General features: G+C 39.9%; 1 protein-coding gene across 3 annotated transcripts in view; it reads left to right on the top strand.

Moving 5' to 3' along the window:
* The window catches only part of LOC109101404 (protein tyrosine phosphatase receptor type b), a 126,094-nt gene that overhangs the window by 50,508 nt on the left and 62,045 nt on the right, over window positions 1-13,541 (top strand). For 2 of the 3 annotated variants that reach the window (XM_042715829.1, XM_042715828.1), the window contains exon 5: window positions 2,315-2,578. In XM_042715829.1, the coding sequence (XP_042571763.1) occupies window positions 2,315-2,578 (264 nt within the window). Of the gene's footprint in view, window positions 1-2,314; window positions 2,579-5,275; window positions 5,528-6,033; window positions 6,296-6,425; window positions 6,693-13,541 lie in introns of those variants that run through there. The other variant, XM_042715830.1, reaches the window with a different exon arrangement.

Raw genomic sequence — 13,541 nt, 5'->3', positions numbered from 1 at the left:
TACAGCCCGCATTTTACAGTGTTAGTAAACCGAGTTTACATCATACCCTTTTGTAATAATAGTGTACATATACAGTACGTACATGTACAGTACCGACCAAAAGTTTGGAAACATTACTATTGTTAATGTTTTTGAAAGAAGTTTCTTCTGCTCATCAAGCCTTCATTTATTTGATCAAAAATACAGAAAAAAAAAAGTAATATTGTGAAATATTATTACAACTTAAAATAATAGTTTTCTATTTGAATATACTTTAAAAAATAATTTATTCCTGTGATGCAAAGCTGAATTTTCAGCATCATTACTCCACCCTTCAGTGTCACATGTAACATCCAGTCTATCACATGATCATTTAGAAATCATTCTAATATTCTGATTTATTATGAGTGTTGGAAACAGTTCTGCTGTCTAATATATTTGATGAATAAAAGGGTAAAAAGAACTCCATTTATTCAAAATAAAAAAAAATCTAATAATATATATTCTAATAATATATTTTCTTTACTATCACTTTTTTATCAATTTAACACATCCTTGCTGAATAAAAGTAAAAGAAAGAAAGAAAAAATTACTGACCCCAAATTACTGACCAGTAGTGTATATTGTTATTACAAAATATTTATATTTTAAAAACATAGCTTCTTTTTTTTTTTTTTTTTTTTTTTTTTTTATACTTTTTATTCATCAAAGTATCCTAAAAAAGTATCACAAATGTTCTGAAAAAAATATTAAGCAGCAGAACTGTTTCCAACTTTGATAATGAATCATCATATTAGAATGATTTCTAAAGGATCATGTGATAATGATCCTAAAAATTCAGCTTTGCATCACAGAAATAAATGATAATTTAAAGTATAATAAATTTAAAAACAATTATTTTAAATTGTAATAATATATCACAATATTATTTTTGATCAAATAAATGCAGGCTTGATGAGCAGAAGAAACTTCTTTCAAAAACATTAAAAATAGTAATGTTTCCAAACTTTTGGTCTGTATAGGTCTATGGGAACAATATGCAAAGTTTGGGGAATAAAAGTGTAACAACCCGGAAAATTACAACTTAAGTATTTTAAAATTAAGGTGTACCTATTCTAATATTACGTGGTATGTATGACTTACTATGCTAAAGAAAAATCTTACATTTGGGAGCAATTTAGCAAGAACATACACTTTTTGTAATAATACATTGGCATTATATTAACATACAGGCCTAGGTGTTTTTACCCCATATTCTATTATTACAGTATACATGATGGAGATTACTGAACAACAAAACTGGAAATCTAGGGAAATGAGTTAATGAGTTTCTGCTTTGATTTATAATTTACCATACAGTAAACTTACCATACAGAAGTATTGCACTAGTAGTTTTATTTTTTTATATATTTTTTTTTGCATTATTGACACACTGTTTTCCTAATTAATATTGTTCAGTTGCTTTGACACAATCTGTTTTTGTTTAAAGCGCTATATAAATAAAGGTGACGACTTGACACTGAGTTGATCTCAGCTACGGGTCAGGCCAATTAAGATAATCATTTCTTTAATGTTTACTGTGTTATATGAAATATTGTTGCTGTGTTGGTGAGTGGTTCAGGGGTCATGTGGTATTAACATGGAGAGCATTGTTGCTGTGGTTTGTCTGTACAATATTGTCTGACAGAAAAATGTGTCTGTGAATGGCAATCAGTTTTTGTTATCTAAATGAACATTGTCTAAGTAAGCAACTAATGTTTTTAAATGTTCTTTCACCAAACAGTTTGATAAGTCCAGCAGAGTGTCACAGTATGAGTTTAATCATCTCTGGGTTAATGTGAGCTCATTTTACACTGGTAAGGTCAACATTTTCCACAGGACACAGAAACACCTCTAACCAACAGCAGGTTTTACTCCTAACCAAAGGCCAACAGCTTTTTTATTGTTATTTCCAGGATATTTTCAGCTTGTCTCCTCCCTTCCTGCTTTACCAGACAACCCACCTACATATCCTGTCTTTTACTGCCAGTTACCCATAATGCACGCACACGTGTGCATTGTCACATACTTACTCTTCAGTTGAGTGTTTTCAGGAAAAACTAATGATTATTTATTTATTTATTTATACAGATTGTGAGTCGATGGTGAATATATCACAAACTGGGTTCATTCTGTCATTATTTATTCACCTTCATGTCATTCCAAACCTGTATCTTTGTTGTAAAATTTGAGTTTTTATTCCTTTGTGTCACTAAATGTAATGAACTTCTAAACACAAAATTAATCTAATGTAAAATGTTGAGTATATTTAATGACACATTTGTCATTCATGCAGCTCCTGCTCCTGTCACATCACTGACTCTCCAGAGCAACGGCAGTCAGGACTCTCTTAAAGCCACCTGGATTCCTGCTGTCGGATACACGGATTCCTACGAGCTCTCTCTTTCATCCTCCATCTCTTCAGAAGAGGACCTTACCCTACCTCCAAATGCAACTCATTGGGTTTTTAGCGGCTTGACACCTGGAAAAACTTATCAAGTTTCGGTGAAGACAAAGAGAGGAGAACTAACAGCTGAGACCAGGACAATAGGGAGAACAGGCAAGAACTATGAACTATCTTACATCTTTGTAGCTTATTTAACCCTAAAAGCCAATTCACACCACACCGAAAGACACAGGCCAACACCGACAGTACAGTATGCCACTTCTCAGACATTCCAAACACCAATTCAACATGTTCAATAGTTAAAAACAAGCGCCGACCAATGCCAACAGATACCAACAGGGGTAAAATCAGACAAAATCTAACAAACATGCCTGTTACTGTTTGTCTGTGCAGTGTGAATTGGCCTTAAATGGTACACATTAGCACCTTAGTTACATATTTTATATTATTATCTAACGTGTACATACAAGTCAAGTCACCTTTATTTGTATAGCGCATTATATAATACTTGTTGTGTCAAAGCAGCTTTACAATGTCAAACAGGAATATAGTTTGTCAATAATACAAGAAGACAAAAGCAGAGTCAATATTCTAGCTAAAGTCAGTTCATTGATGATTCAGTGATGTCATCATCCAGTTCAGCTCTCTTACAATAGTGTCTGTTCAATAAGTCAAGCGTCCCCAACTAAGCAAGCCAAAGGCGACAGTGGCAAGTCACCAAAACTCCATCTGTGACAGAAACCAGCATGGCGTGGTTTAATTCCAGACTGCAACACAGCTCAGATTGTGCAGAGGACTTGTCTGGTTCCTGTGGTTTTGTGCCAATAGTCCTCGAGGTGACGAGGTCTACGCAGGGTATCTGTCTTTAATCTAGATTTAAACTGACAGTGTGTCTGCCTTCCAAGTGTGAGTGTGTCTGCCTCCCGAACAACACTAGGTAGATTGTTCCAGAGTCTGGGTGCTAAATAGGAAAAGGATCTGCCTTTTCCTTTTTCCTAAAGGACAGTTGATTTTGATATTCTAGATATGACCAAAATGCCAGAGTTTTTGAAATCGCAGCAGACATGAAGGACTATAATGTGATACGAGCTAACTCAAGAACTGAAGCGGATTCACGGATTTATAAGTAATTAAAAAGATTTTAAAATGTATTCATTGTTCAATACGGAGCCAGTGCAGAGTTGACAGAACCGGGCTAATATGGTCGTACTTCCTGGTTCTAGTAAGAAAGCTGGAGTTTGTTTATTAAGCACACAGAGCAATCACCCAATAAAGCATTACAATAATCTAACCTTGAGGTCATGATGCATGAATTAACACTTCTACATGAGAGCATATTGAGAGCATACAGTATCAGTACCTTTCGAAAGGATACCACCCCAATGACAGTTTTTACAATTTTTTTTTTTCTCAGAGTGTAGTGACTCGTAAGACAGCTAATGATCATTAACAGAACGCTTCAGTTAATTAGAAACTATTTACAACCAGTTACGATTATAAAATAAATAGATGCAGTATGACATATACGGGCCATTCTACAGAATTCAAAGTTCAAAGTCAGAGTTGGAAACAGCCAACAGTCTTTTTCCAGAAATTTTGTATGTATGCAATTGGTACAATATCAAAGGTACACATTTTTAGTAATTATGCAGTTAATTCTCATTTTGAATTTTAGAGGGTAAATCAATAACAACAATAAAATTTTTTAAGTGTCATTTAGGGAGATTTGTATTTTGAATCCAATCTTTCTTTGTAAAAGGCAAAAAGATGATCATACTGATTTCAAAGTTAATGATTCAATAGTTTGAATATACATTGAATCAAACAATATCATATCATCTTAGTTAACAATTCAAGATACTTTATTCTTGACAAAACATCCCATGTTTTGGTTGTGACTGCACATTTTCAGTATTGACAGTAATGTTTTAGAAGCGACCACATGACCTTACAGAATTTTAACTCACATACTAAAACATACTAAAATACTACAAATTTGCATAACTGTACTAACATTCTGTTTATTTTCTGTTTCATTCGTGACAATTTTAGATACTTTTGAACCTATCTCAAAGATGCTACTCAGCACATCCCCAGCCCCAAAAAAAATGATGTCACAATCAAAACTTTCCTGATGTTCCACTCGTGGCTGTTTCGGTAGTGACAGTTTTAGATGCTTTTGAAACCTAGCTCAAAAATGCTAATCAGCACATGGCTACCTATCAGTTCTGAATGGCTTTACAATGATTTGGAATAACACCCAAAAAAGTGTGCTTAATTGCAGAAATAAAGGTGTTCGGTATTGACGTTACTTAAAGTTATATACAGATTTTTCAGACTTTTGAACACATTTATCTCAGAATGATCGGACCTATCTACTCACCATGTAGCTATGAGAAAGAGGGACACAGGAATAATTCCTGATCATAAATATAGGGTTGTAGTTAAAAAATCAGTCTCAGCCAATGGACAAAAACATGCACTGTTTTGGTAGTGATTGTACAGACGGTTCGGGACAGCCTCCTCCCAACTGAAAGTACCCCAAAAAAATATGATTTAATTAAGCTTACTGATATTTTAAATATTTTTGTGTGTTTCATTAGATAATAGAAACATCTAGAAACAATTAGTAAACATCTAAGATATGAATACTTAAATGCTTTTTAAAAAGTGTTTTTGGGTTTGTGGGACAGCAGTTTGCACCAATTCTGTAGAATAGCTCATATATGTATTTGAATAACAGATGATTCATTGCCTTGTCAACTGATGGTTCACCGATACAAATAACCTGAGACGTGTCTTTATGAGCTCTTGTTGTGTCTGTTGTTCATCAGCACCCAGGATGGGCGGGTCATCTCAAGCTGGAAGCCCTTAATGAGAAGACCCTGCAGTTGTCCTGGTCTCCTCCTGATGGCGACTGGGATTTCTACCGTATCCTGCTGTTCAATGGCTCTTCTGTGCTGATGAACCGGACGATTGAAAGGAATCTTGTTGAGTTCTGCTTCACTAACTGGACTCTGATTCCGGGCCGTCTATACAGAGCTGCTGTGAGTGTGGAGAGCGGATATCTGAGCTCAACCGCAGGCTGCCACGGGAGACTAGGTGTGTTACTGATCAACTCAACTACTGCCATGAAATTTGCAACAGTAAAACAGAAACCAACATGAAGTGGCCTTCACAAAACATGAAGTGCCTGCTCTAGTGAAAAAGAAGTGCACTCAAATTGTATCGCATTTGCACTTTTACTGTACTTCAAAGTAAAAAAAAAAACTGTACTTGCAGATAAAATTATATTAACAATGAAAGGCCACTTAAGTTTACTTACTGAAAAGAGAGACACTTACATTGACTATGATTGTTAACACACTTAAGCACTTTTTTTAACAGTGCAGTTTGTATTCAGGTCAAATTAAAATGAGACTCACTGTCCAGCTTGCTTCAGCACAGCTGCTTGTGATTTTTAAGTGATCCCGAAGAGCTGAAGCAGTTCCTCATAGCAATCCTGAAGACACAATAGTGCACAATAGGACCAGGGACAGGGGACATAAGAGGCAGGGTAAATTGTAAAAATAAACACAGTTCTCTGTTTTTCTGCACCTGTCCATCAGCTCCCCGGTCAGTTCAGAGGCTGAATGTCCATCACAGTACAGAGACCACCCTGAGCGCTGTGTGGAACCATCCTCTCGGCGAGTGGGACAACTACACCATCCTGCTAAAGGATGAAGACACGACTGTGGACACACAGACATTAGCCCATGATGCGCAGGAATGCAACTTTAATAACCTGATGCCTGGACATACCTATACGATCACCGTGACGACCAATAGTGGAGATCTGAGTAGTTCGGGCCCACGTCACAGGAAGAACCAGTGAGTCATTCAGAGGTCCAGTGTTGTGCTGCTGTGATGGTGGAACTGCTGGAATGACTAGAGTGTTAATTATCTTAAAAACAATATCCAATAATATGTCTTTATGAAGTAATATTGTGTGTGTGGTCAGTCCCTGCACAGGTCACAAAGCTGCGGGTCAGCAATCAGGGCAGCACAGACGCTCTGCAGGTACGCTGGGACGTGGCAGCCGGTGAGGTGGATCTGTACCGCGTGCTCCTCATCCATGACAGCGTGGTCATGAAGAATGAAAGTGTGCCACCCAATGTCACCTCCTACCACTTCCAGGGCTTGAGATCCGGCACTTTGTACAGGACAGCGGTGACCACAGTACACAGGGGCGACCTCTCACGCCAGACAGTGGCTGATGGACGCACAGGTAATAGACCAAAAACACAACATGAGGTGCATGTTATGATACCTACAGAGTATTTATTAAATAAGGGTAACAGATGAGAGTGAAGCTGGGATGCAAGAAAATGTTCTCATCCTTGGGCCATGCAAGATGTGGATTAGTTTATTTCTTCACCAGATTTGGAGAAATGTAGCATTCCATCACTTGCTCATCAATGGATCCTCTACAGTGAATGGGTGCCATCGTCCAAAAGCAGCTGATAAAAACATCACAATAATCCACAAGGAAATCACACCACTCCAGGGCATTAATTAACCAGTGGTGGAAAGAGTACTGGAAATTTGTACTTAAGTACTGTACTTAAGTACTGTTACATTGCTGAAATAATACTCAATTACAAGAAAAAGTACTGGTGTCAAAACAGTACTTAAGTAAAAGTACAAAGTACTCCTCTCAAAAACTACTCAGAGTACTAGTTACTAGTTACTTTTTATCCAGCGATATTTAATGAATTACAAAAACATTAATATCAAAGATCTGTGTGGATAATAGCTGCTTTGATCAAAACCTACTTTTATCTTATTGACAAAGTATGTGAATTAGTGGTCATGATACAAGAATTTCCAACTTCTATACCTTAAAAAAATCAGTATCAAAGTACCCGTGAACCAGAAGTTCCAACTGACTTCAGTGTTGTGATGTATTTCCAAGTGGAATGGAATATTGAATAAAGGGCGGGGTTTTATTGTGGTGCACCTCCACTCGACTCCACCTCTTGCTCATAGCAGATTCACGGTTGGATAGGAGTGGTTAAAGGGGTCCTATTATGCTCTTTTACAAAGTCTTGATTTCGTTTTGGGGGTGTACTAGAACATTCTCTCATGCTTGGTGGTTCAAAAAACGTATTATTTTTCACATAATTTACATTATTACAATACCTTTCTCCCCAGTCTGGCACAAATGGCTCAATTAGTTCCAGGTTTGATGAAGGCCCGCCTTCCGAAAAATGAAATGTGTTGTGATTTGTTAGCTGTCCCAGTATGTTGTGATTGGCGAACAGCTTAGATGTACAGCCCCGCCCCTTGCCAGAGCAGCAAGTTCCGTCTGCTCTGGTAAAGTTAAGGATGGTGTCAATATTGCCATATCAATCTGACATCCTATCTAAAACGTGATTTAGCCAAAAACAACAACAACAATAACGTTACCACTCTAATATGTCTTGCAATATCCGTGCGTGCAAATGTTCTGCGTGATCCTCTTGTTCAATATTCTTGGAGTCTGAATCCGGCTCTAACCCTAACCTTTATCTCCATACTGAAATCCCAGATGGCTTGACAGTGATTCAGCTAAAATATTAGTGTCTAAGACATTGTGAGCACAGAGACTGTAGTGTGCACAGCAAATTTTTAAATGCTTAGTTTAAATATGTAATATTAATTAAACAGTGCTCATAAATGGATGCTGAGATAGTATTCTGAAGTGAAATTATTAGAGGCTTGGACCCGGAAACAGCAGTCCTTATGTCATGACTTAACTATAGGATTCTCCTCAAGCCGTCAAACTGACGTCATCAGAGCGAGAATGCCATTCCAGAGCAGAAGCGATGGTAGACAATTTTTTTCTCCCAGTTTACTGACTTGCATGGTTCAATTGTCCACCACAAGACTAGTAATGTGCACTAAAAAAAGTAAGTAGGGTCATTTTTGATTTCATTACCAATCGGTATCAAAATATATTTATGAAAACACTACCATGTAGTTTGTTTCTCCAAGCTCTAAGTCCATAAATTACGCTGAGCTCCCTCATTGTCTGATCAGGTCTTCAATTCCTGCTGCAGCGGCGCTTTTCCCCAGTTCAGATATCAGGGCTTTTATTGGTCCCTTTACTACTGGCTACTGAAGTGCCGTCAAAGGTTTGAATATCAATTCAAATTGTGGGCGTACTCAGTAATAAACTATGATTTAAAAGTAAGTTGATAGAGGCCAGTGCAAGCAGGAACAGAGTTTTCAATGAAAGAAACTTCAGCTCAACTAAGTGGAAAGGCTCAAATGGGCCCTGCTGTAGTGTTTTAAGCACTAGAGACAGGTCCCAAGAGGGTATGGAGGGGCCCGGGGAGGATTTTTACCTTCTGGCCCCCTAAGGTACAACTGGTTCCAGTGGTCTTGTGCCGACGGCCATCGAAGTGACATGGTCTTTTTGTCAAAAGTCAAACAAATCAAAACAGGTCAGATTGTGCAGAGGACTTGTCTGGTTCCTGTGGTTTTTGTGCCAATAGTCCTCGAGGTGACGAGGTCTACGCAGGTATCTGTCTTTAATCTAGATTTAAATTGACAGTGTGTCTGCCTCCCGAACAACACTAGGTAGATTGTTCCAGAGTCTGGGTGCTAAATAGGAAAAGAATCTGCCTTTTCCCTTTTCCTAAAGGACAGTTGATTTTGATATTCTAGATATGACCAAAATGCCAGAGTTTTTGAAATCGCAGCAGACATGAAGGACTATAATGTGATATGAGCTCACTCAAGAACTGAAGCGGTAAACCATTCACGGATTTATAAGTAATTAAAAAGATTTTAAAATGTATTCATTGTTCAATAGGGAGCCAGTGCAGAGTTGACAGAACCGGGCTAATATGGTCATACTTCCTGGTTCTAGTAAGAAAGCTGGAGTTTGTTTATTAAGCACACAGAGCAATCACCCAATAAAGCATTACAATAATCTAACCTTGAGGTCATGATGCATGAATTAACATTTCTACATGAGAGCATATTGAGAGCATACAGTATCAGTACCTTTTTGAAAGGATACCACCCCAATGACAGTTTTTACAAAAAAATTTTCTCAGAGTGTAGTGACTCGTAAGACAGCTAATGATCATTAACAGAACGCTTCAGTTAATTAGAAACTATTTACAACCAGTTACGATTATAAAATAAATAGATGCAGTATGACATATACGGGCCATTCTACAGAATTCAAAGTTCAAAGTCAGAGTTGGAAACATCTTGAAAAAAATGTCTTTTTTTCCAGAAATTTTGTATGTATGCAATTTGTACAATATCCAAGGTACACATTTTTAGTAATTGTGCAGTTAATTCTCATTTTGAATTTTTAGAAGGTAAATCAATAACAATTAAACTTTTCAAGTGTCATTTATGAGATTTGTATTTTGAATCCAATCTTTCTTTATAAAAGGCAAAAAGATGATCATACTGATTTCAAAGTTAATGATTCAATAGTTTGAATATACATTGAATCAAACCAATATCATATCATCTAGTTAACAATTCAATATACTTCATTTTTGACAAAACATCCCATGTTTTGGTTGTGACTGCACATTTTCAGTATTGACAGTAATGTATTAAAAGTGACTACTTTACAGAATTTTAACTCACATACTAAAACATACTAAAATACTACAAATTTGCATAACTGTACTAACATTCTGTTTATTTTCTGCTTCATTCGTGACAATTTTAGATACTTTTGAACCTATCTCAAAGATGCTAATCAGCACATGGTTAGCTACCACAGTTCTGAACAGTTGTAGACAAATAAAAACGTCTCAGGTTATGAATGTAACCATGGTTCCCTGAGAAGGGAACGAGACACTGCGTCCTCTAGGGGTCGCTATGGGGAACACCTCATCGTGACCCATGTCTGAAGCATACACTGAAAAAACACCAACGAGTTGGCCGGCGACAGCCTCTGACGTCACTACCGGCGCGACTATAAACAAGCACCGGGATAACACGTCATTTACTTCTTCGTCTGAAGCTTGCGTCCGAAGCATGGCAGGGAGCTAGAGGACGCAGTGTTTCGTTCCCTACTCAGGGAACCATGGTTACATTCGTAACCTGAGACGTTCCCTTTCAAGGGAACTTCGAACTGCGTCCTCTAGGGGTCGCTATGGGGAACAGTATACCCACGCCGCCATGCTGAGGGGAGTGCAGGCCAGAATCAGGGCGAACACTAAGCACCAACTCTAGCATTTCCATGGGAGTTGCCCCTGGGATGTTTAGACGGCTCTCTGTGACAGTACCCCTTACGGCCAAAGGCCTAAGCTACATACCCAACTTAATTGTTAGGGCCTCGGCCCAGGGTAGAGCTGAAGGCTTGGAATCAGGAAAGATTCCTTTAAAGGGATACGGCTAGGAACCTAGCATTTTATACTAAGTCCTGCCTGTCACACAGGGGCTACATCTTGCTTCCGCAAATGCTTGCTGAAAGGAGCTGTCTCAACAGATCTCCAGTAGCAACACCCTGTTTAGATAGGTATCCGAGGATACATAGGTGGAGTGGTGCCCAAGATGAACGGGGCTTTTACCAACTCAAGAATGGGCACGAAGCAACCGCGCGAAGCCCTCACCATATAGGATTTTAGAAAGAACACAGAATACTAGCGTGGGAACTTACCACAGTGTGGATTTCAGAAAGTGTGCAAAGACTTCACGTGCACACTTACCATAGCATGGATTCAAATACTGTTCTAAGGAAGGGCTCTCGTGGCACTCTGATAGAGCAGCTCATAGATGGAATGGTGCATCTCAAAACAGTATGTTTGAGAGTCATCAACTCGATCTGTGAAAATAATGCTGGAGCGCTCTGGGAAAAACAGTGAACTCAGTCTCATATGAGAGGAGAACTCCTGAATCCAGAGTAGCGCGCTCATAGGCGACCCTAATTGGAAAAGGGGAGGGAAGCGATGCTTGAAGTGTATAAACAAATAAACACTGGCTGAATGGAGCCCAAGGAACCAAGGTCTAATCATCTCAAGAAAGGGAACGAGGCGGAGCGCGTAACCCTTACCATACAGGATTTCAGAAAGTGCGCAGAGTCTTGCGTGCACACTTACCAATACGTGGATTTTTTAGAAAGTGCGCAAAGTGTTCACGTGCACACTGACCACCATGTGGTTTTCAGAAAGTACACAGAGCTTAGCGTGTGTACCTAAAGGTTCCTAAGCAGCGCAGAGGCGCTGAACCGCACGGGAGAGGCAAGCTCAAATTTTACAAACCTCTAGCGAGGGTAGCATCACCTGAGGCAGAATATACAAGAAGACTTCTGTAACTGCCACCTTCACTTCCCGCTGGATGCGACAACACCTAAGCGGCCAGGAGACCCCTCAGGGTGACCTGGCTGGACATCCATGAAATTCCCTGCAGTGCTGTGCCAGGCCTGATGATCAAGGAGGCTCCTGCAGAAACCTGTGATCTCAGCCGCCTAATACATGAAGCCGGATGGCTGGTGCTGACGAGTGTTTAGTAAACACTGTAACTGAGCACTGCAAAGGAAACTCACAGAGTTTATTAGTAGACACATAACCACCAGCAATTTACACATAAGTATATACAGAAAGGGTTATATTTATACTCCCACCCTCCTGCGCTGGAGCCAAGCTCAAGGGGCGCCTCCTTTTAGTCTGGACCATCAATAAGGTGGTTGCTATGAACATAGAACCAGCCAAAAACATTATAGGTCCAGCATAGGAGACTGTTATGCATTAGAGGTTTCCACCTAACCTCAATCAGGTGGAGAGCTGGTGGTTACAGGGGAATTAGGAAGGGGAGGATAAAAGCAGAAGTTAAAAATCCCTAAAGGGAACGAGCAGATACCTCAGTATCACTCTGACTCAGACGAGAACGCTGCCTCATCTGGATCACATCCCTTAGGTTCTGCTTACCTCCTTGTGACCCACAATTCCTCTTACCCCTTCCCGCAGGTGGGGGAGGAGCGCGAGTCGCGACACTAGCCTTCTGTGCCCATCTTTGATCCTCAGATCGAGACAGGCCAGGACCCCTATGTTGTTCGGGCTCAGACCTGGACCTTCGTGGAACGAAAGATCTGAAAGCAGCAGAGTGTGCCTTCGTCTCTCCGAACTTCTCGATCACTGTCTCAATGGAAATACCGAAAAGTTCAGAAGGTGAAACCTGAGCATCGAGAAGAAAGCCTTTTCTTTCTTCCCGATGTCTGCCAGGTTCATCCACAGAAGTCTCTCCACCACCACCATGGCCGCTATAGTCCTGCGCTTGGCAGAGGCGGCCTGCTTGGTAGCCCGGAGAGAGGCCTGTGGTGCGGCGCAGCTACCTGATCAGGAAAAAGGCCTTCACTTTTATCCAGGTCTCTTAGCAGATCAGTCTGATATGCTTGAAGCACCACCATCGTGTGTAATAAAGCCACAGCCTGACCTGCTGCTGCGTATGCCTTGCCATTTAAGCAAGATGCATTGCTTGAAGGGGCTTAGATAGCAAGGAGGGAGATTAAGAGAGGATGTCTCCCCCGCAGAATGAAAGCTCTTTCTACAGGGGGCATCCTCTCATAGCCGTTTTCCGCGCATCGACTCGATGTCGGCAAAACTCTTATGCCGAAACCGATGGATGCGAGAAGAAAACGGCCTCTTTCATTTCCTTTCGATCTCTGTATGGAGAAACAGGCAGAAATGGAAGGCTCACCTGAGCTGGAGGGCTATGGTCAGAAAGATAACACTCATCGAGGCGCGATCTATAAACTCCAACAGCTCTACATACGCAGGGCAGGAGAATTGAGAAGGCTCAGCCTCAGCTTCTACACCATCCTCAAATATCTCCTGCTTTTCCTGGGTAAAAACCCAGCAGAGCACTAACCTCAGTATCAGAAAGTGTTAAAGATATAACATCATCCTCCCGAGGCTCTCTCTCGTCTGCCGCCATTATGAGCGTGAAAGGGAAAGTCCCTCTTTAAACCATTCAGACAGATCCACCTGAAATTCTCACGAGCTCATTCTCCTCCGTGCCTCAGCAGCGGCGGGTCCTGAACCGCGGGAAGCAGATGGCTGCCTTTTTTTTTTTCTTTTCTCGGAAAGAGAGACGAACGAGAGCGGAGCTTTTTCCTTAA

Source organism: Cyprinus carpio, chromosome A25, assembly GCF_018340385.1.
Source record: "Cyprinus carpio isolate SPL01 chromosome A25, ASM1834038v1, whole genome shotgun sequence".
Taxonomy (NCBI): domain Eukaryota; kingdom Metazoa; phylum Chordata; class Actinopteri; order Cypriniformes; family Cyprinidae; genus Cyprinus; species Cyprinus carpio.
This window is presented reverse-complemented; position numbering and strand designations above follow the sequence as displayed.